Below are 24,889 nucleotides of genomic sequence, written 5' to 3'. Positions count from 1 at the left end.
TGTAATGTTCATAGCTTCGAAAAGTCAAAGAGTCTCCACTTGTTCGCCATCATTGTCAACACATGCCCTGGAATCTTCTCCAGGTGGTTTAAAGAGCCCGGTGGCGTCACATTTCTTGTGGTATTTTTTTGAAGCTCCCTGTATCAGGTGGGTCTCTATGTAAGGCTACGTGTCTCTTGGTGAGTCAGTGGGTGACCGAGCCGAGACGATCGACTTGCTACATTTTGGAAACTGCGGGGTGGTGGTTACACGTGACGAGTGGCTGCGGAGTTCAAACTTGCAAATCTGTAAAGCCCCATCGTAACGGAAACATCCATTCAGGCTACCGGAAACACAAACAGATTCGACAGCACACACACACGTGGGCGTATGTACGTAGTAGAACTTCTTTCGCACCATACATAGCCCTACCGTGATAGATCGGAGGTGTGCGGAGGGGGGGTGGAAGCACAACAAACTAAACACGCCAAAAGCAGTTCTAAAGAAATGCGTTTTCAATCGAGGTGATTTAAAAGTGCATAACACAGAGGCGTGCAGAGTTGGCGTGCCACAAAACACATGCGATGTCCCGCACCTCCGATTAGCGCGGTTTGGCTACGCACGGGACGAAAGGATTTCAACAGAAAGACAAAGAGCTCCCATATAGCCTTCACAGACTGTTGGTGAAAGTGCTGTTAGCGTGTAGCACCTATGAAGGCCAGCAGAGTACACGAGGGGGTGGGTGGGTGGCCAGCACCATGCCCGACCTGCTGTCTCCCTCGTGGCGATGTTTATACACCGCACCAGGTACATTTTTGAGGCTGAGTCGACCTAGGGGAGGCCCAGGACCGGTTCAAACAATCGTCACTAGCGTTGGCCGTGAGCGAGAATCGAAATCGGGTCGCCAGGTTCAAAGCGCAGCGTAGCGCAGCGTAGCGCTATCCGCTGCACCACCGCGGTTGGCTACTTTCGATAAAAAAGAAGTTAAACACACAGACAGACAGACATGCAGTTGTGGCAGTGGAGTGGGGATGTTGGGAGGCACCGATTGCCGATTGTCAGTGCCGTGCCCCTCGTGACATCCACGTGGTGAAACCGTACTGCACGATGCTCTCAATTGTCTGCGGATAATTCAAAATCGCGGATAATTCCAAAAATATATATGTTTCATGGATCTCGATGCCAAAAACTAAATCCGAAGCGTGTGTGCACACAGCCACTTCAGCGGGGCTCTTCTCGAACACGGGGCGGGAGTGGGGTGATTGCGTCTCCGCTGCCTGTGTGCAGAAGTGTTCCCTTGAAACCCGATCCACGCACACGGCATCCACCCGGCGTGTGTTTCAGGATGATGCTGATCTTGGTGGTTGTACGTAGGTTTAAGTGGTGGTTCTATGATGATGGTGGTGGTGATGATGTAGGTGGTGGTAATGATGATTATGATGATGGCGGTGGTAATGATGATCATGAAGGTGATTATGGTTGTTCGATGATGATGATGACGATGGTAGTAGTGGTGGTGATGTAGGTGGTGGTGGTAATGATGATGATGATGGTTGTTCTATGATAATAATCCTGATGATGACGATGGTGGTGGTGACGATGGTGGTGGTGATGATGGCGATGCCCTCTTATCCACGGTAGGTGACCACGTTCGCCTGCGTGCGCCGATGCTTGAGCTCCCGTGCAGTCTGGCACAAGGCGCACGAAAAGCAGTATGCCAGGTGGACCCAATCACGGCACACCGTGCCCTGCACACGCACACACACAAAGACAAAGACACCCCCCCGTATAGCCTTAACAGATTGTTGGGGCAAGTGCTGTTAGTAGGGAGTAGCAGCACCTATGGGGCTGGCGCGGTGGCACACGAAGGGGTGGTTGCTGGACAGCACCATGCCTGGCCGGGAACGGCTCCTCCTCAACGCTCACAGAAAATGGAGTTGGAACAGATGGGGATTAGTCCACGCTTTGTCGTCCGCACCTGCGATTAGCGCCGTTGGCTACGTATGGTGACAAAGAAGTTCAACATTCACACGGCTCATCCTCGACGCTCACGGGAAGAGAGCGTTGCATCATCTGTGTTGTGATCCACCAACCCCCCCTGCTGCAGCTGCTGCTGCCTCCAACAGTGCTGGGTTACAGGCCACAGGCAAAGCCACCACGGCCTCGGCTCTCACTATGTTGATATTCTTCATGATAACAGCTTGGGTATGTATGTATGTTGAACTTCTTTCGCACCGTAGTTGCCAACCGTGATAATCGGAGGTCCGGCGGAAGGACAAAAAACTAAACACAAAAATTCTAAAGAAAAAAAAACTGTTTTCATTTATCAGGTATAGCCCTGTGAGCCATTCGGCTCTTGAATCGGGTGCAACCGCAACAAACAAAAACATGAACAAGAAACATCTTAAAGTGACTACGCGCAAACAGAAAAATCCAGGAAAAAACAGCAAAGTCTTCCAGAAAAAGCACCGTATATCAATGCTTAAATCATCATCATCTAGATTTTAAATCTGATTTAAAAGTACACAGCTCCAGTGGCTTCCTAATATCGGAAGGAAGAGCGTTCCAGACGGCCGCATGAGCACATCCGAAAGTGCCGCGCAATGCGGTCACTGTTTTTGTTCGATGGCCAGCCAAAAGCCACCCGCCGCTGCTGCTGCGAGGATGAGCGAGATTGCGCGAACTCCGCTTATCCTGGGAGGGAATTCCAAAGTCGAGTAGTGTGAGGAAAAGCAGCAGAAGTGGCCGTGTTGTGGCATGCAGCGTGGTGGTGGTTGAAACACAAGTTCCTGGTAGAACGCGCCCTCAACATTACAACAGCCACTCGCCGTTCCGAAATTGGCACACCTCACAATACAGATGAGGTTTGCAAACCTTCTGGAATTGCCTCCCACGCACAGAAATGCGCGTTTCTCACGCCATGCGGTCAAAGACCTCCTATACCTGGATGTAGCCAGAAGGAGGTCGCGTGCAAAGCAGCAGTGGCAGTGTGGATACATTGGTGGCACGGGTGGTGTGGGCGGTGTGGTGGCTAATGCGGGGGGGGGGGGGGGGGTCACTGCGGTAGGGGGAATAAACATGTGCGCATTGCGGGCGGTTTTACGGACGTTATCCATCTCCTACTCCGAGCTACGTTTCAAATGTCACCTGGTGGCAGGGGTCGATTTCTTGAGCACGTCGTCGAGAAAACAAGAGACTAGGTATGAATGCGTGTGTGTATATTGAACTTCTTTTGCGCCGTACGTAGCCGACCGTGCTAATCGGAGGTGACTGGAAAGTTATACTACAAGAAGCGGGGGTTGTTGGCAATGGCGGAGCCCGGATTTTCAGGTTGGGGGGGGGGCAACCCCACCAACAATTAAAAATGATAGGAGTTGTTGGTAAGTAAGGACTTGTCCCTTGATTTTTATTCGACGCGTGTGAGGTGATGGCGCAGCCATCAATCGAGGGTCGAATTCGAACCGCGTTGTGTGATCGGCATCGCGCTCGCTGAAGGTGGTGATGCCTTCAGGGAAGTCGTGTGCTGTATATGCAACTGCGCACAATTCTGAGTCAATTATAACTGCTTTTCCATTACTTATTGCCAATTATGGACACAGACTATTCTCCTATCATCTCATAGAGTTCCTGGCACGTAATAATATGCTTCACAGTAGCAGTGGGGGTCGCAAAATCCCGATTTATTACTAATAAAACCTAATGATCCGATCGAAATTAGGTATTTCGATCGGATCATTGTGGGGGCACTTGCCCCCCCCCCCCCCACACACTGGCTCTGCCAGTGGTTGAGTTGCACCACAACCCATTTTAACGATTGGATGCAACTGGGAGCATCGGGGACAACTTTATTGAGTCATTACCATGGGCAGAACTACATAAAAGGAAGGCCAAGTTCACCGACTTCTTTCGGAAAGTGCGCGGCACATAAAGAGATAAGATTCGCATTGTCCATAGACTAACATTACCAATAGACTAACATTGCGCCATAGACTAACATTGCCCATAGACTAACATTGCCCATAAACTAACACTGCCCATAGACTAACATTGCCCTTAGACTGACATTACCAATAGACTAACATTGCACCATAGACTAACATTACACTATAGACTAACATTGCCCATAGACTAACATTACCAATAGACTAACATTGCGCCATAGACTAACATTGCCCATAGACTAACATTACCAATAGACTAACATTGCCCATAGACTAACATTGCCCATAGACTAACACTGCCCATAGACTAACATTGCCCATAGACTGACATTACCAATAGACTAACATTGCACCATAGACTAACATTGCACCATAGACTAACATTGCACCATAGACTAACATTGCCCATAGACTAACATTTCCCATAGACTGACATTACCAATAGACTAACATTGCTCATAGACGAACATTGCACATAGACTAACATCGCCCATAGATTAACATTGTCCAGAGACTAACATTGCCCGTAGACTAACATTGCCCATTGACTAACATTGCCCAAAAACTAACAATACCAATAGACGAACAGGTCCTTAAGTAATATTATGGACAGAGCTAAACCGAAAGAAGGCCATGATCACCGACATCTTTGAGAAAGGACACAGCTCAGAGAGACTTGGTGGCAGTATTTACGATCGTCACATGATTCATATCGGGGCTCATTAACCTTGAATGTCTTGATTTGAAGCTTTCGTGACTGCAGGAATCCATACTTTCTGGTTCTTTCGGTAAAGTCACGTAGGTGTAAAATAAAAATAAATCACGTTGCGATTGCAACACAAGCAATCATCATCAGGTGGGAAAGCCACAGCAAGAAAGATGTTTTGCTGAAGTGGGAGAGAGATGCCCAAAGACTGAAGTGGGAGAGAGATGCCGACTACGGCATGCCGACCACGGCATCTCTCTCCCACTTCAGCAAAAAATATTTCTTGCTGTGGTTTTCCCACCTGATGACGATTTCTTGTGTTGCAATCGAAACGTCGTGATTTAATTTAATTTTATACCTACGTGACTTTACCGAAAGAATCAGAGTAACCTTGAATGGTTTATTGCTGTGACAATTGTGCCTAGGACATTTTTACACAACCCGTTCTTTTGCATTACTCTGTTTTTAAAAGTTTATCGAGGTTCAAAACGACCCAGGGATCCAGTCTCTGAAGGTCTGCTGTTACAGGGCACCGTTGACCACACAATCTGCACACTATCAAGCCAGGTCTCAGCAAAAGGAAAAAAAGAAGCGGAATACGAAACGGCATCAACACTGCCCTTGGATTCTAATCAATTTGTTTTTTGCTTTAAACACCGGGGGCGTGCAGCGCTATCGCGACACCTGCAGCGGAGCAAGCGCACGCGCGTAGCCAACAAACGCCGTGCCCTACCAACCTGAGCCGTGAGGGGCCGTCCCTAAATGACTTCACGCGATTTTGGACGATTTTTGACCCCTCCCCCCCTCGTCACACGGCGTCGCAAAAAGTGAGACCCCCCCCCTCAAATATGACGTCACAAAGCTCTGCCCCCCACTCCTCCCAAAACCATACTTCCATTTTGAAAATAAAACATGCTTCAAATCGCTTTAAACTATTGTCATTGTAGTGCGCATTTAATGTGCCGCTGCACTCTGGTGTTGTAGGAGAAAACATGTATTAAAGTAGATTTAATTAAGTAGAACGTGTTGTCTATGTTTATTTAAATTTGCGCATTTTGATGTGACGTCACATTTCTCAACCCCCCCCCCCCCCCGTCATACATCGTCACAAATGTCTGACCCCCACCCCCCTAGGTGCGTGACGTCATTTATGAACGGCCCCTTAAGCCACTTTGTTGAGTGGCTATCATTTGAGGTATAGCCAGGTCGCTTTTGACTTCATACCTCAGTGGGCTTTGTCTTTTGCTTCATCTGTATGGTTGAGTGTTGTATTTGTTTGTGTTTGGGTGATTTGTTTACCTTTCTTGTACTTTCCACTCCTATCGTGTTTTTGTAACTGGTTGTTGTTGTCACGTTCTTATCCCGTGCCCCGACTGGACATCTGTGAATATGAGCTTCATAGCTCGTCGAATTCCTCCAGCACAAATCGATATTCTGATTCTGAAGGTGGCTCTTTCGCAGTAGGTCACATCAAGGTGGGTGTTTGAATCTGATGCAAAAATAGAAGATCCGAGTCCCAGATCCATCCATTAACTACTCACCGCACCACACTCCCAGCCTTGGGGCTTTTGTCTCTACACTGCAGGAGGCTCAGCAACCAGCGGTCGATGTGAGACAAAAAGTCTCCCGGTTGATGACCCCCACGACGCCTGATTAACACGCCCCCCCTTCCCCCCCCAAGTGTCTCTCAGGATCTCCGTCTGTCTCGTTAGTCTCTCTCTCCGGCTGCGTCTCACTCGTTCCGTTGTACGCGCTGTGCATCTGAGATGCATTGTTCACGGGCACCCCGTAAATGTAAATTATTATCCAAGTCATTATCAGTTTCAAAGACAATGCGTATATTATCAGAGCATACTTGTGGCAAAACATGCCAACAAACATGCTTTGATAACAAGGCCGTAATTACACATCCCCCCCAATATTCAAATATGCTCAAAATGTCCCCCCCCCAATATATTGCTATAAACAATATAAAAAAAATTGCTATGCAAATATAAACAACAATTTGCTAAACCTTGCCCACAATAATTGGACTTGTCTTCATATAACAATGCATAGATTTCTGTTGATATGATTGTAGTCATGGTTGTACTTTATTAAGCCCTAATCTCTGCCATTACATACAATGAGACAAGAAAATGTAAAAAAGAAAAAAACGAAGCAAAGTAATACAATACACTATTAGACATTATTGTAAAAAATAAATAAAAAGTCCATCCCATGTGTTAGTGAATTTTTTTTATATTTTAGGCAGGAAATTCGTTTTCAAATTTAGATATTTTTTCTGGGGGGGGACCCCTAGACCCCCTGGAAGATTTGGTCCCCCCCAATGTTGACTCCATGGCTACGGCCTTTGATAATCATGTACACGTTGTCTTTGAAACTGATTGGCCTATGCCAGAAACAGCCTGATTTGTGGCCTTGCCTCACCACCAGTGTTAGACCAGAGAACCCCAACAGGTGAACAATAGAAACACAATGCAAGTGTCAGAACACTTCCAGCTCGAGTCGAGCAGTTCTATCTTTGGGAAACCCGTTTTGCCAACATACAAAATAATGAAAAATAAGAATAAGTTTTAGAAGGCTGTCTCTGGTGTAGGCCAATTAGTTTTAAAAACAATGCATACATAATTATCATAGCATGTGTTTGCATGTTTTTTTCACAAGTATGTGTGGTTAATGCAGACTTTACGCCTTGAAATATGCATCTATTTGGTGTTTGAACATCTTAACACAACTCTTGTTTTATTTCCAGAAAGGGTAAAATCTGTTCTTATTTTTCATCATCATCATCATGATTATTATTGTTGTTGGTGAACAAATTCTGGATATCGCCTTACGAAGCTGATTGTTGTTGTAATTACCTGCGAATCGTCAAAGTACTCGAATTGTGAATGTTGCAGTGGGTTTACTCTTCACACAACCGGTTAGTGCTGAACTAGTAACTAATTGGCTACATTTCGTTTACACGACAAACCATTACTAATTGGCTGTGGCCGGGCTGGTGGCGGGTTTAACGACACTTTGATATTAATGCAATCTAACCCAATTTTTTATTAACCATATTATGGAATGTAAGTTTTGCAAATATTATTAAAATAGTTTTGGCATTTCATTTGAGGAAGCCAACGCGCTACCGTGTATGGAAAGCAGAAAAATAAGATGGAGCCAGCCATAAAGCGACAAAAACTACGGCGGAAAATACCATCTTAAAGAGGTGAGTTTTCAAGGAGAGATTAAAAAAAAAATCTCTAAAGATTCTGAATTGTCTAATTGTCAGGAGGCCAACGCGTTCCACAGTCTCGGAGCTGCACTGGCAAAAGCCCCGATTGCCCCCAGGAACGGAGCCTTGACCTCGGAAAACTGAGAAGGAGATCATAAGATCTCAAGGTCCTCATTGATGTTGTAAATCAGTGCCGGATTAAGCTAGTGCGGGGCCTGTAGCATATGTTATAAAGGGGCCCTAAATAGAAGAAAAACACGTAAATATTAAAACACAATATTTTTACTTGCACAGTAAAGTAATTGTATTTTTTCATTTGTTATACAGCCAGATAATACGACAAATCGCTAACCTTAAACACCCAGTCGTTCATAAAAGTTGAAGGCAGTCTAGTACTATAGTCATAGAGCAAGTGCAGAATCATTGAACTGAAATTGATAGCTTGAAAGCATTTAGCGCGGAGGCCCTTGAAAGTGCGGGGCCCGTAGCATATGTAGCTACTTTTGCTACGAGGATAATCCGGTACTGGTGTATATGCAGTAAATGGATCAGTACCTGTAAGTAATGTGGGGGCTAAGCCATTGTGGCAGCCTTGTAGGCCAATGGCAAGTTTCGCATTCCCTTGAAGGCACGCCCTTGCACTCGCTGTTTGTGGCTTTGCGCTTGGCAATAGGTCGAGTAGAAACGTGACAGTAACGCTGCACGATGATCGCAAGATCATTGCGCTCGTTAACCTTGGAAGCAAGCCATCAGTGGCGTTCGCATGCGAGAGGCTCATATGTCGCAACTGCCACTCAGCTGACATTTTTACCAACGTCTGAATTGGATGTTGCATAATGTTGACATACGAATAGGTCCAACCCTTTCTGGCAATACAACATGTACTCTGGTTCTTTCCGTAAAGTCACGTAGGAAGAAAATTAATAGATCACGACGTTTCGATCGCAACACAAGCGACCGTCATCAGGTGGAACAGATACAACAGGTGAACTGCTGACATAGGAAAAAAAACTGCTGCAACAAGAGTTATAAAGGGTTTTGGTGGGCTCAACCCAAGGGTAAGTGAGCGGAGCTAGAGAAGGAATTTGTAAGTAAATGTAAATGTGAGAGATTTGCGTGTCAATGTGTGACGGTCTCGGCCACAGGAGGCGGCGAGGCAGCCTCACAGATATTTAGCCTGGTGATGTACTCAGAGAGTCGGAAATAACAGCTGACCTAGGCATGTGGAAACATCACAGTCAGTTAAGACTTTACCTGGTTAATAACGTCCTTCCAATGATTGCTCAGTTTGTACCCATCTTCTCGGTTGAAGTTGTGCCTGTGTTTATATATCTGGATGGCTTCATGAACAAATCTCGGACTTTAACGAAAGAACCAAAGCGTATGGATTCCTGCAATCACGAAAGCTTTAAATCAAAAGGTGTTAAGATGTCCAAACACCAAATAGATACCTTTTGCCAGGAATCAAGTTTGCATTAACGACACATACTTGTGGCAAAACATGCAAACAAACATCCTCTAAGAATAATAATAATAGTTTTTTTACCCTTTTTTCTGGCAACAAAACTGAAACCTTTTTTTTACAAGGAATCATGTTTGCATTAACCACAATACCTGCAGTCGAATGCAAAAAAAACACCCATACCCTCCCCACCCATACCCATCCCACCCACCCACCCATAGCCAACCCACCTGACCCACCCTGGCACCGTCTCTCTCTCGTCTCTCTCTACAGCAGAGATTGCGAGTGCAGCGTTATACCACAGTGGCGCTAACGGTGCGACTGGGCGCCTTGAGAGGAGCGTATTCGGCTAAGACAATAAACCTCCACACGATGACGAGCCGCCACTTCGGCGAGTCATCATTTGTGATGGCCAGGTCGCTTCTGGGAAAAACACACACACACAGCTGTATAGCTCAGTGGAGCCTTACCTGGAAGTGGAAAAAAAATAACAAAAAACGGGTGGAAGTGGCGGTCCCTCACCTCGATATGGTAACGCTCCCGTATGCCGGTGCGTATGGAGAAGCTGGTGCCGGGCAACAATGGCAAGCAGCAGCACTCGCCATAGTCCCTCGCCACGCGGCACTCGAGGCACGGCAAACAGAACAGCCCACAGCAGCCTGGTGGGCGACAGAAGACGATAAGCGCGGTTGGCCACGTGCGGCGCGAAAGAAGTTCAACGCAAGCACATGCGTGTATGGGGAGTGTTGGCGCAGTGGTTAGCGCGCCGCGCTACGAACTCGTCGACACGATTTCGATTTCCGCTCACGACCAAGACGTCGAATGCCTGCAAAGGCCGTGGAGCCTCCCCTATGTCGACTCGGCCTCAAATGAGTCCGTCCTATCTGCTGTGGTGTGTGTGAACAGCACTGGGGAGACAAAGGCGGCCGGGCGTGGTGTTGACCACCCACCCCCTCGTGTGCCGTTCCAGCCTTTCTAGATGCTCGCCAGCGGCACTTTCCCCAACAGTCTGTTCAGGCTATACTGGGGATCTTTGTCTTTGGTGCGTCTGAACATCAGGACTGGGGAGACAAAGGCGGCCGGACGTGGTGATGGCCAACCACCATGCCGGCTTTCATAGTTGCTCGCTAACAGCACCCGAGTTTGCGTGTTATATCTCTCGCTCTCCCCGTGGTCACGAGGATTTTTCTCCGTGGTCCTCCGCTTTGTCGTCCTCCGCAATTGGAATCGCCGTCACCCATCCGTAGATATTTTTTGGCTACTGCTATGAATTTCCACGGGATGATGATAAGCCACTTCCGTGGACCTATCATTTGTGGCCAGGTCGCTCCTGAAAAAGAGCTGCATAGCTTCGTCATCCTTACCTGGTAACATACAAATAATTGCCTTAACAGACTGTTGGGGCAAGTGCTGCTAGCGAGCACCTATTAAGGCCGGCACAGCATGTGAGGGGGTGGGTGGCCAGCACCACGCCCGACCGACCGACCGCGTTTGACTCCCAAGTGGCAATGTTTACGCAGTGCACCGGGCACTCATTTGAGGCTGAGTCGACCTAGGGGAGGTCCAGGACCCATTCAGATAATCGTCACTGGTGTTGGTCGTGAGCGGGAATCGAAATCGGGTCGCCGGGTTGGAATCGTAAGCGCGCTAACCGCTACGCCACCACGCCCCAAGCCTGCTGGCACATCACGCACACGCACGAAGCTCACCAAACACTCACGGCAAACTCACCAGCCACTCGCCAAGCATTGCCGGCACACCACATACTCACCAAAATATTACCACCCAAGCACCACGTAATAAACGCTTCGTAAGACACTCACCAACCACTCTCCGATCATTTAACAAACACTCGGCAAACATTTCACCAAACACACCCAAAGTGACATCACGCACCACACCGCACTCCGACTCGACACTCACCCCACACCGACGATAAAAAATAACACGGGGGGGGTGTTAAGATGTTGAAACATCAAATAGACACACCTATTGCAAGGCATTAACCAGGTCTTCATTAACCACACACATACTTGTGGTAAAACATGAAATGTACGCATTGTGTTTGAAACTGATCGGCCTACGGCAGAGGCAGCATACTGTTACGGCCTTGTCCTCCGCACCAATGTTAGACTGGAGAACTATGCCAACAGGCAAACAACAACAGAAATGGAAATATCAAAACATTTGTCATAGCTCGGTTTAAGCAGAGACATCGGAGCCAAACAACTCCGTCGCATACGAAATAAAAAAAAATATCGCGCAAACGTGAATGAGCATTCAAATAAATCAGTTGCCTGCAGCGTCAGTCGGCTCAGGCAGACGCGTTTGTTGGACTGGTCAATTGCAAAAATGACGTCGCAGAAACAGTGAACCTGACATGGGGCGGTGACCACGCGAGTCAAGCTGAGAGTGACGCTGTCGTGAAGACTCGACAGCTCCGCATCAAACTGCGATTTAGATGGGAGAGTCACCAAGGTAGTGAGACAAAGGTTGCACCATAGATAGAAGACAACCTGAAGCTGCAGACAGCGAAGAGGACACTGGAACTATTTAGATGGGAGAGTAACCAACGTAGTGAGACAAAGGTTGCATCAGAGATAGACGACAACCTGATAATGCAGGCAGTGAAGAGAAGGACACTGGATACTACTCTGGACACATCTGTCGGGTGGACAACAGGAAAATTAAAAATGTTGTTTTTGTTGTTCGAAAAAAATGGAAGGAACCGGACAGAGAGGAAGACCTAAGAGTGAAGGGGTTGATGACGACGACGACGACATCATCATAAGAGATCGGTGCCAGAAAGATGTGGCCACTACTTGAGAGATATTGGCACTACAAGACAGAGGGAGAGAAAAAAGTGGAAAAAACTAATTACGAAATGTGCCAGTGGATGCCACCTACTACTACCCATACATGGATCATGGTAGGACTGACTGAGGACAGTTCGTGAAGGCATGGAAATCGCGGTGTTGGTGGCATATCGGACGTCAAGGGAACACGTGGGAGCTGAGACACTTCTGTAAAGCCGTCTTACATGTGTAGTGTAATAGCGCCGGCTGGTGGACAGCAGCGGCAACTGTGATGGACGGAGAGTACACACGCCGGTGGGGGCGTGTGCGGGGTGTTGGCAAAGGGGATGAACTGGGGTAAGGGTCACGGAGGACCCCATCTGGAGGCCCCCATCTGGAGGCCCCTGGAACCTGCGAGCGGGTTCGAGAATGGAGGCGCGGTCAGGGTGGAGCCAGGCCGCACTGGGAGCATAAAAGGAGCCGAGAGCGGTAGCTCGATGCTGACGGTTCTGGGAGTGGACTCGTCTCGTCGTTGCCGTCATCTCATCGCCGCCGTCGCTAAACGTCTCCGCTAGATATTGCGCTACGAAGGAGAGTAGTTGGCTGTCTCAGTCAGCGCCGTCAGTGTTAGACGTCTAGTGTTGTGTACAGGCTAGGCTAAGCTACTGTGGAGAGTGTGCGGACGAGACCATGAAAGTTGTTAATTAAGAAAGTGCCTCCTAGAAACTGTCTGAATCGTAAAAAAAATGCGTTTTCGTGAAAACCGGAACTTGTGAAAGATAAACCAGAATGCGTCGTAATCTCCCCGCTGGGAGTGTGGGCGCTTCTGTCGTTATTACGGTAAAAGCCGCGAGGATTATGTTCTGGAAAACGCTCGCAGACGCAGAACTTCGCAAATGCAGAAAACCTCGTTTACAATGGGAGAAAAAATGGGGGTTACCTTTCTGGTACGAGTGAACATACGGAGGGGGAAATGTTAAATGTTCAATAACAATGACTACAATAAATACATAATTAATTACAAATAACATTTGTTTTGTTATTTACCTTTGATCATTTGACGACGACGATGGAGGTGGTGGTGATGGTGAGGAATTCAGGAGGATGACTCCTCGGGAGATGCAGGGGTGTTTGATAACAATGTCGCTTTGTTGAATTATTTTAGTACTCTGGGGAGTGAGCGCTAGCCCGCAACACTTTTCCTGATTGCATTCGCGTTCCTTTTAAACGGACCTCACAATCGACTCGTTTATACCAACATGTGTAGCCGAGTCGATTGCAAGTCGTACGCATGAAGTAAACAAGCACAATGGCGAGTTCCCGGGCGGGATTACTGCGAGACTTGTGGACTAAGCGGGACAGCTGAGGTGGCGTGCCTAATCATCACAGCAGATTGTTTCAAATCTAACAACATCCTGCGCGCACCTCCGCAGTGGCGGCGGTCTGGCACTGCGTGCAACTCGCGAATACTGGAGTCCGGCGGGTGTCACGAATATTGAATCAGGATATATTTTAGTAACTCGTAAATATGCAAAAGTCGCGAATCCATAACTTGTGCATAGCAAGGGTTTAGTATATAGAGGTCCCCAACACCGGTGACGATTATCTGAACCGGTTCCTAGGCCCCCCTAGGTCCATTCAGCCCTAAATGAGTACCTGGTGTGGTCTTGTAAACATCGCCACTGAGGAGACCAAGGCGGGCGGGTAGCCCGCCCACCATCTTGCGTGGTGTGCTGGCCATTATAGGTGCTACTCGCTAACAGCACTTTCCCCAACAGTTTGTTGAGGCTATAAGGGGGATGTTTGTCTTTGTTTTGTCCCTCCCCCGTGGCCTCCGGCGCAAGGTTAGTTAGTTCTGCTGCGCGAAATGTATTGGTGACAAAATTGAAAGGTTTACCTGCTCCTCGCACACATCCAGCAGGGACCCCGTTCTCGGCCACTGTGGTGGCTGCGAGGGCCCACGAGCAGTGCCGGATTATCATAGTAGAAAAAGTAGCTACATATATAGCTACAGGCCCCGCACTTTCAAGGGCCCCGCGCTAAATGCTTTCAAGCTATCAATTCCGTCTTGATTTGAAGCTTTCGTGACTGCAGGAATCCATACTCTTTGGTTCTTTCGGTAAAGTCACGTAGTTATAAATAAAATAAAACAAACGACGTTTCTATCGCAACACAAGCGGTCGTCATCAGGCAAAACCGCTTGTGTTGCAAACGAAACGTCGTGATTTGTTTTATTTTATTTCTAACAACGTGATTTTACCGAAAGAACCAAAGACTATCAATTCCGGTTCAGTGATTCTGCACTTGCTCTATTACTATAGTACTATACTGCCTTCAACTTTTATGAACGACTGAGTGTTTAAGGTTAGCGATTTGTCGTATTATCTAGCTGTATAGCAAATGAAAAAATACAATTTACTATGCAAGTTAAAATTTTGTTTTAATATTTGACTTTTTTATTATAACATATGCTACAGGCCCCGCACTAGCTTAATCCGGCACTGCCCACGAGGGTAACAGCTGACTCGTATCGGCCCTTCTCCCCCAATGGCATTGCTCACAGCCACCAAAGTGTTACCGGACCGGCACCCAACGAGAAGGTTGGGGGTTGTGTTTCCAGCCGAAACAACCTCTACACACACTCAAGCACACTCATACACGAAGACAAAGTCCCCCTGCCCCCCGGATAGCCTACACAGACTGTTGGGGCAAGTTCTGTTCGCGAGCACCTTATGAAGAAGGCCGGAATAGCACTCGAAGGGGTGGATGGCCAGCACCACACGCTGCTTTCTTAGTTTCTCTGGTGGCGATGTTTGTGCCGCAGTGGCGAGATGTTAACTACCTTGCCTGGTATACAGGAGCTTAGTGGGTTTGATCCCAACACTGAGGCCTATGTATTTGTAGTTTGCGTGTCTCTCTCCCCGTGGGCGCGTGGATTTTTCTCTCGGTCCTCCGGTTTTTCCCTTCACATTTAGAAACGTGCGTTTAGAGTATTTTGATGCTATAAATTTCCACGTAATGATAAGCCACTTCGTTAAGCTATCATTTACGGCCAGGTCGCTTCTGAAAAAGAGCTATATATCTCAGTGGGCCTTACCTGGTCAAAGAAAAATAGTTAGTTAGTTTACACTTAACACCAGGTACTCATTTGAGGCAGAGTCGACCTTCGGAAAGCCCAGGGACTGGTTGACACACAACAACAACAGCCGCCATTCGCTAGTAAGTGGCGGTGACGTCACCACGGCGCCAGTGCCAGGCCAGACGCACTCCAAGGCCACGTGACGTGTTGAAGGCTCTCGCTGACATGAGAGGCCACGCGACAGGACCCAGGTGCCATTGGGGTTCACACACACAAAGACTCCCATGTAGCCTCAACGGACTGTTGGGGCAAGTGCTGTTAGCTAGCAGCACCTATGATGGCCAGAACGATACACGAGGGGGGTGGGTGGCAAGCACCACGCCCGACCGCCTTGGACTCCCCAGTGGCGATGATGTTATACATCGCACCAGGTACTCTCGGCTAAGTCGACCTCTCACACACTCACACTCACTCATACATAGTCTGCAGAAAAGGAGAAGATGCCAAAAACTACACACAGAAATCCATAACAGAGTTTTTTCTGCGTTAGATCGCATGAATATAAATGTGTTGTGTAACCCGCTACCACCCAAAACAGGAGGGTTTCTCCGCAATTCTGGCTGTCGCCTGATTATGCTCGTTATTGTAATTACCGGTGAAACGTCACAGTACTCGAATTCTAAATGTTATGGATTTACTCTCCAACACACAACCAGTTAGTGCTGGACTAGTAACTAATTGGCCACATTTTGTTTACGTGACAACCCTTACTAATTGGCTGTGTCGGGTGGTGGTGGTGGCGGGTTTAATGACATTTGTAATATAGTTTTTTTGGGGTTAGATCGCGTAAATAGTGTCATTAAACCCGCCACCACCCAATATAGCAAATTAATAAGGTTTATCACGTAAACAGAACATGCCAATTCGTTACTAGTGTAGTGACATAGAATGGGTCACTAGGGCACATAGCGCTGGTTACTGACAGAGAAGGGAATTCTGGGTGTAGAAGCCGATCTACCAGCAGAGCATGCAATGCCATGGAATGGGTCACTAGGGTGCGCAGTGCTGGTTGCTGGCAGAGGGCATCTGAGGACGTAGCAGCCTGGTCAGCTAACAGGGCACGTGATAGGCCAGGGTAAGGGATGTAGGGCAAAGGTGACAGAGGGGACACGTGGGGTATAGCCCAGAACCTTCTGGTAGGTTCCAGAAGGGGGCGTGGCCGAGGGCGGAGCCAGGCCACGCTGGGGGGCATCAAAGGGAGGTCCCGAGGCTGGATCGGGGCTGGAATGGAACCCGTCGTGCTACGTCTTAGTCTCTACGGCGTCGTGGGTCAGGCGGCGTGCCGGCTGTCCTGACCCGTCTGTAGATATCCCGTGTGTGAACAGAAGTGTTTAAGTGTAGAATAAACGTATGTGCCTCACACCGGTGTGCTGGAAAGCAAATCCACAACATTTACAATCGGAGTACGGCATTTCGCCAGTAATTACAACGAGCATCAGCAGGCGAACAGCCAGATTTGTGGAGAAATCCTCCTGGTTCGTTCCTTAAAGAGGCATAGATGTGATGACGTTACTTTCAGCCTCGTGCTGATTCTTCATCCTGTCTGCTCAACATAGGATTCGCCACAAGGGCAATGAATCCAGTACACACCTTCTGTTGATAGCTTCGGTAATAAATGTTATAGTACTAGATATTCGTTTCTGTATTTTATGTACTATGCTAAATCTGACTCGGATGTTTTGTTTTTCCCAAAATCTGGCTAGTTTATCAGTTACTCCTGCAATGTACGGGATTTTAATAGTTTAAATTACTTGGTCAGTTTCAACTCTCGTGTTATTTAATTTGGTTTTGACATAGTGCCCTGTTGATTTTTGCATCATTGTAAACGTTCAATTGCAGCGTGTTTTACATGAGACGTGAAATTAACTTATTTAATTTGACTTCTTAGACGATCACAATCTAGTGGTGATATTCTGAGAAGTGAAATTAACAAGTTTAATTTCAAATTGTGTTTGGGATTATTTAATTTCACTTCACTTCTCAGAAGTTAAATTAACATGTTTAATTTCACTTCTCAGACTTTATCACCATCCGTGAACAATGATCAGCACGAGACTAAAATAACACCATATAGGAATATTAAATAATCCCAAATACAACTGTCAGCAGTAGCAGAACACGTGTGCCAACAAGTACACTCAATTGATTTTGATAATGTTGAAGTTATGTGCAAAACTAGTGACTACTGGCCAAGACTAATTAGAGAATCTATCGAAATTGAGGGACATAAAAATTATTTTAACCATTCAGATAGCTACAAGCTTAGTGCTGCTTGGAAGCGAATCATCAAATAATAAAATCCATAATAGAATACGACGTTTCGATTGCAACACAAGCAACCGTCATCAGGTGTGAATGCAAGCTCGGAGACACATATACAGAGAGAGACAAACACAGACACGGAGATAGACATCCACAGAGAGACACACACAGAGAGACAAACACACAGAGAAAGAGACACACAGAGAGACACACAGAGAGACACACATAGAGGGACACACACGCAGAGAGAGACACACACGCAGAGACAACGCCTCTGTGACCAGGTATTATATAGAGAGAGGGGGGGGGAGAAATTAGCATGTCAATGAGAGCGGCAGGGGGAAAGAAGTTGGAAGTTTGAGAAAACAAACTTAGTAAACTTAGAAATGTAATGCAATGCAACACAAAAAGTCGGCTAACACAACAATTAACACTTTAGCTGGTTGATTACGTTCTTCCAAAGATTGCTATATTTGAAGTTAAGTATGAGTTGTGTGGAAATCCTCCACCATAGAGGTTGTTCAGACTTAATTTGAAGCTTTTGTGACTGCAGGAATTACTCTTTGGTTCTTTCGGTAAAGTCACGTAGAAATAAAATAAATAACAGACTATGCCTATGTACTTGTTATTTAGTGCACACAAGGGACAGGAGGTCCAAGAACAATGTGTATACATAATCTACGTTGATTACCATATGAATGACCCAAATGGTAGTGTATGCCCATTGTCATTTTTATGCATTCATTAATCCCCCCCCCTCCCACGTGAAGGGCTCACAGGTGACGTCATCACATCTATCCCTCTAAGGAACGAAACAAGAGGATTTTTCCACAAATCTGGCTGCCGCCTGATGATGCTAGTTGTAATTACTGGAGAAACGTGGTACCCAGATTGAAAATGTTGTGGCTTCACTCTCCAACACACCGGTGTGCTGTACTAGTGACGAATTGGCACGTTCTGTTTACATGACAAACCTTCACTAATTGGCTGTGTCCGGTGGTGGTGGGTTTAATGGCACATTTATATTTACACGGTCTAACCCAAAAAACTATATGATGGAAACATTTATATTTATGCGATCTAACCAAAAAAACCCCTCATATGGATAATATTGCTTGCGAAAGCCGACTGTGTTAAACTGTTATTAGCCCCGCACCACAACCTCCCACCCCCACCCCGCTGCCCCCCCCCCCCCACTAGACACCCCACCTCGCTGCCCCCCCACCCTCACGCACAGATGCCCATGTCATCAGTGCAGTCGCAGAGGCCCGAGTTCCACTCCTCCTGGGCGCGCGGGGCGTACGCCACGCCGGGCTGCTGGGTCACCACGGTCGGCTGCGACATCACCGCCACGTGCACGCTGGGCTAGCTGGCTGGCTGGGAGGAGGAGGCTTGCGGCTGTGGGGTGGGAGGGGGTGGGGTGGGTAGGGTGAGCTGGACAGCGGCACGGGAATGAGATGAAGCGATCGCAACGCAGCAGCAAAAACAAAACCCAGAACCGGTTGTCTCGCCTATTGGGTCTCCACGTGAGCTGTGTTGCACAAATAATGAGATGAACCTAAAATTAAACATGTTTTATTTTTGTATTTTACTCGGTGTAAGGCCCACGAAGCTGCTATGTTGCTAGTTTTTCGGAAGCGGCCTGGCCATCACAAATGGCAGCTCAGCGAAGTGGCTTATCAGGTGGAAATGTATAGCAACAGCCAAATATGCGTGACATTGATTCTAAATGTAGAGGGGGGGGGGGGGAAAGCCGGAGGACCCGGAGAAAAATCCATGCGACCACGGGGAGAGAGACGCACCACAAACTCAAAATAAACAGCAGCAGGCATCAGGGATCAAGATCGAACCCACGGCCTCCTGTATACCAAGCGAGGTAATTAACATCTCCGAGTCACCGTGGCGGCCCAAAGATTTGTGGGGCCCACGTGGTCAGGCGTTCGCTGTTCGAACCGCGCGTGGCGGGCCACCCTGGTTTAATAACCGCGGCTGTGAGAAATTAAGCGTCAAAGTACTGCAAGCTGCGCGCCGTCTGCTTAACTCTCACGGCGGGCAAGCGTTAAGTGCAAGTTGGTCGATCTTAATATATAATTGTTATTTAAGTTAAGTTAGGTAAACTATCCTGATTAAACTACCCTACAACTAAAATCAAAATGCCCCCCCCTCCCGCACCAACCTAAAAAAAAGGTTGTGTTCCTGTAATTTTAATCATTATCCATAATAGCTTTTTTTTGGGTTAGATCGCGTAAATATGAAAGTGTCGTTAGACCCGCCGCCACCACTCAACGAAGCGGGCTTATTATCATCGTGCGAAAATTTATAGCAGCAGCCAAATCACTCTCAACGCGTGATGTTGATTCTAAATGTGGAGGTAAAAGGCTGGAGGACCCGGATAAAATCCACGCGACCACGGGGAGAGAGAGACGAAAACTCCAAATATACAGAAAAAATAAATAAAAATAAAATAATATATCACGACGTTTCAATCGCAACACAAACGGTCGTCCGCAGGACCCATATACTCACGTCGAGACCTTCCCGCGCCCCCTCCGATTAATTATCACGGTTGTCTACGTACGGAAAGACGTTCAACATATTCGTTAGATAATGGGTACCAGATGTCATACACTGCGATTAGTTATCGGTCCCAACACTCACACCACTCACAACACTCACACCACGCACTCACAACCCTCACTCCACTCACTCACAACCCTTACTCACACTCACAACACCACCCACAACACTCACTCACCCACACCACTCACTCACTCACAACCCTCACTCACAACCCTCACACACCACTCACTCACCTGTGTGTGGAGGTGAGCTCCGTGGTAGAGGGGAGGGTGGCGAGGAATGAGAGTAGAGACGGAGTAGGGAGCTGAGCGGCACCCCACGGCTTACATAGGGCGTCGGACCGCCCAAATACACCCCCCCCCCACAGACAAAGACAAAGATCCCCCTTATAGCTTGTAACAGACTATTGGGGCAAGTGCTGTTAGCGAGTAGCAGCTATGAAAGCCGGAAGCACACGAGGGGATGGGGGGCCAGCGCCACGCCCGAACGCCTTTGTCTCCCCAGTGGCGATGTTTTTTACGCACCGCACCAGGTACTCATTTGATGCTTAGTCGACCTAGGGGAGACCCAGGATCAGTTCAGGAAATCGTCACTGGTGTTGGCCGTGAGCGGGAATCGAACCCGGGTCGCCAGGTTCTTAGCGCAGCGCGCTAACCGCTACACGACCGCTCCCCACACATACACACACACGAACGCATACACACACACGAACGCACACACACACACGTGCACACACACACGTGCACACACACGTGCACACACACACACACGTACACACACACACGTACACACGTGCACACACGTGTACACACACGAACGCACACACGCACACACACACACGCGCACACACACGTGTACACACACACGAACACACACACGTGTACACACACACGTGTACACACACACGAACACACACACACAGGTACACACACACACATGTGCACACACACACACGTACATACACACACACGTGCACACACACGTAGACACACAGGAACACACACACGTACACACACACAAGCGTACACACACGTACACACACGTACACACACACACGTGTGCGCACACACGTGTGCGCACACACACGTGCGCACACACACGTGCGCACACACACGTCCACACACACACGTCCACACACACACGTACACACACACGTACACACACACACGTATACACACACACACGTGCACACACACGTACACACACACACGTACACTCACACACACGTGCACACACACACGTACACGCGCGTACACACATACACACGTACACACACACGCACGTGCACACACTCAGGTGGAGTGGCATCACAATGGAGGTCGCGAGCCGCGCCCGCTCCTCGCGGAGGCAGCCACGCGGTCTCAGAGCGCTCGGCTCGGGGGGGGGGGCTCGGGGGGGGTCTCGGGGGAGGCTGGCGGGGGGCTGTGGGGGTTTTGGGGGGCTCACACAGAGCTACTGGGGGTCAGTGGAGGGGGGTTTGCTCTACAACTCCACAGAGAGAGAGAGATATCAGACTGCGTACCACCAGAATTTAACTATTAACAATTTAACTATTAACTATTTAACTATTAATTATTTAACTATTAACTATTTTACTATTAACTATTAACAATTTAGCTATTAACTATTTTTTTATTTTATTAGGTAAAGGCGGCCCCACTGAGCTACATTGTAACTCAACGAAGTTGGCGGCTTAGGGGCCGTCCATAAATGACGTCAAGCACCTAGGGGGGGTTGGGGGGGGTCAGACATTTGTGACGATGTGTGACGAGGGTGGGGTGGGGGTTAAGAAATGTGACGTCACATCAAAATGCGCAACTTTAAATAAATATAGACAACACGTTCTACTTAATTAAATAGGCGTTTTAATAAATGTTTTCTCCTACAACATCAGATTGCAGCGCCACATTAAATACGCACTACAATGGCAATAGTTTAAAGCGATTTTAAGCATGTTTTTTTGGGGGGGGGGCTTTGTGACGTCATTTTTGAGGGGGGGGGTCTGACTTTTTGTGACGCCGTGTGACGAGGGGGGGGTCAAAAATCGTCCAAAATCGCGTGACGTCATTTATGGACGGCCCCTTATCATCATCACCATCACGTGGGAATCTAGAGCAGCCAAAGACTCTGAACGCGTGGTGACGTTGTTTCGAAATGTCGAGGGGGGAAACCGCAGGACCCTAGAGACAAATCCACGCGACCACGGGGAGAGAGAGGAGAGAGAGACACCACCAATTAAAAATATACAGCAGCAGCCGTCAGGGTCGGGATCGAACTCACAATCTCCGGCATAACAGGCGAGGTAGTTAACATCTCGCCATCCGCATTCTCCCAGAAGGCCGTGTGGCTGATGGGATGTGTAAAAAAACTGAAAATCGTGTGTACCTCTCGGACGTATACGTGTTCTCTAAACGCCCGAGTTTCCTCCCACGTGTATAATAAGCACCGTCATATACAGAGGACCGCAGAGCTTGGGGGAAGAAATTTCTCGCCGGCTCCTGACTGCGTGGATGCCGCTGCATTCCCGCTCGTCTGTGGTTCCTCCTCCTTCTGCTGGCGTCTCTGAGTCGTCCTCTCTCTCTCCGAGTCGTCCTCTCTCTCTCCGAGTCGTCCTCTCTCTCTCTGAGTCGCCCTCTCTCTGAGTCGTCCTCTCTGTGTGTCGTCCTCTCTGAGTCGTTCTCTCTCCCTCTCAGTCATCCTCGCTCCTGTGCAGTGAACGAGTTGACATTTTATCATTTGCAGCAGCAATACCTACAATGATGATTATCATCATTATTTTTCGATTTAAAACTTTCGTGACTGCAGGGATTCATATTCTTGGTTCTTTCGGTAAAGTCACGTAGAATGGAAATAATAAAATAAAATAAATAATAAACCAATACAATTATCACTATTTTATTTCCCTTCTACGTGCCTTTACCGAAAGAACCAATAATATAATCGTCATTGGTCGTATTTTTACGCATTTTTCCCAGAAAAAACCTCACCGAGTCTAAATGCTTTTACGGGGCGATGTTGCTGCTTTGTGTGATCCCAATTGGGTGAATTGGAGGAAACGAATGTGCACATTTTGTTTACGCGACAAACCTCAAGAATTGGCTGTGTCGGGTGGTGGCGGGTTTAACGATACACTTATAGTTACGCGATCTATCCCCCCCAAAGAAACCTATATTATGGATCATTAGGAGAGTTTGGTCCAAACCAGTTTAATTGTGTGCTATGGGCTGCTTCGGCGTAGCATCATCGCACAAGGCATTGGGATGCTGCTGGATGCTTCTAGACTCAGTGGTTCTTAACCTGGGGGGCACGCACCCTCTGGGGGAGGTGAGACGTGGCCAGATTTTTTTTTAGAAGTTAAAACGTGTATCGAAAACACAAATTAAGCGCGAGCAGGTAAGTAACAACAACTTAATTTGTTTCATCAAACCCTTTTTTTACGATTGAGAACCAAAGGGGTGCAGGCTGCAGTAAAGGTTAAGAACCAACTTTTCTCGACGCTACCCACGGCCGTCGCAGTCTTCGTTCGTCCTGCACACGCAGCTCACGCGTTAGCGCGGACGGTACTTTACCAAACGCTTATTACAACGCGATTTTTCCATAACGCGGTGTTGTTCTTCAGGAACGCAGCCACCACCGCGTTATAGGAGAACAGACTGTAGATTGTGTTTAGCTACTGGAGAACCCGGAGCGAGAACATAGAAAGCCCACACAGGCACACGGTCACGTAAACAAAGATCCCACGTGTAGCCTTAACAGACTCTTGGGGCAAGGGCTGTTAGCGAGCACCTTGGACGACCGGTACAGCACGCGAGAGGGTGGGTGGTTAGCACCACGCCCGGTCGCCTTTGTCTCCCCAGTGGTTGATGTTTACTACACCCCGCAACAGGTACTAATTTGAGGCTGAGTCGACGGAGGGGAAGCTCAGGACCGGTTCAAATAATTGTCACTGAAAGGGAATCGAACTTGGGTGGCCGGGTTTGGAGTGCGGAGCACCACACACACACACGTGCACACAACAAGAACAACAACAAAAATAGCCACCGCTCACCACTACGTGGTAGGTGACGTCACCACAGCGTTCGTGCCCGGCTAGGTGCACTTTAAAGGCTATCACGTGAAGCGTCCAAGGCTCGCCAGCAGGATGTCACAATGTAGACACCAGGTCCTGTGGGTTGACTGACTGAGATGACAGAGATGACCGAGATGACTACAGATGCCACCACCTGTGCTCCCGACTGGCACCTGGCGCTGCGCTCGTTGATGTGAGCGTCGCTCCCCCGCCCAGCAACTGGCCGGCAGCGTCGTTTGAAGCCGACCTCGACACAAGCCGATCCTGCCACCGATGGTATCAGTCATCGGTGAGCCCAATCAGCTCCACATATTTCTGTACCACATCGGTCCATCTCTTCTCTAGCCAGCGGGCATGCGGTGTCCGGGTGTACAAACTACGTCAACGCAGCCTGCCCTGCCGAAGCGGATCACTGATGGGAGATTGAGTCCAGATCTTCCCAGGATGTGCGAGTTAAGTCACATGGTTAGAAATAAAATAAAATAAATCACGACGTTTCGATCGCTTGTGTTGCGTGACTTTACCGAAATAACCAAAGAGTATGTATTCCTGCAGTCACGAAAGCTTCAAATCAAGATTGATGTGTGAGTTACTCACATAATCCAGTCTGGTTAAAACCAGGATGGATCATAGACAGGCCAGCTTGAATGTTTCAACCCGGCGCAGATGTTCATTTGAAAGGCTCCATGTCTTGCAAGCATAACTGTGGCCGAGAAGATCCTGAGCTTCGTAC

General features: G+C 48.0%; 1 protein-coding gene across 1 annotated transcript; it reads right to left on the bottom strand.

The window, feature by feature from the left end:
* Positions 1 to 640: 640 nt before the first annotated feature.
* On the bottom strand, positions 641 to 20,378 carry LOC144952099 (cornifelin homolog A-like). Its single transcript, XM_078882505.1, has 4 exons — positions 20,321 to 20,378; positions 18,743 to 18,905; positions 9,834 to 9,970; positions 641 to 1,727 (listed from the first exon to the last, which is right to left on the bottom strand). Exons 2-4 carry the CDS (start codon positions 18,849 to 18,851, stop codon positions 1,608 to 1,610), a joined length of 366 nt encoding a protein of 121 aa, XP_078738631.1. The 5' UTR covers positions 18,852 to 18,905; positions 20,321 to 20,378; the 3' UTR covers positions 641 to 1,607.
* Positions 20,379 to 24,889: the final 4,511 nt, after the last annotated feature.

Source organism: Lampetra fluviatilis, chromosome 65, assembly GCF_964198595.1.
Source record: "Lampetra fluviatilis chromosome 65, kcLamFluv1.1, whole genome shotgun sequence".
Taxonomy (NCBI): domain Eukaryota; kingdom Metazoa; phylum Chordata; class Hyperoartia; order Petromyzontiformes; family Petromyzontidae; genus Lampetra; species Lampetra fluviatilis.
Note: the sequence above shows the minus strand (reverse complement) of the source record. Positions and strands in the feature narration are given on the sequence as shown.

What these genes read in the sequence shown, in the direction of transcription:
- LOC144952099 (XM_078882505.1), bottom strand. Translation starts at nt 18,851, where the DNA reads ATGTCGCAGCCGACCGTGGTGACCCAGCAGCCCGGCGTGGCGTACGCC. An exon ending in CACTGATGACATGGGCATCT is followed by an intron (nt 9,971 to 18,742) that starts GTGCGTGAGGGT and finishes GTCGCCCACCAG; the next exon opens with GCTGCTGTGGGCTGTTCTGT. An exon ending in GGGAGCGTTACCATATCGAG is followed by an intron (nt 1,728 to 9,833) that starts GTGAGGGACCGC and finishes GTGCGTGTGCAG; the next exon opens with GGCACGGTGTGCCGTGATTG.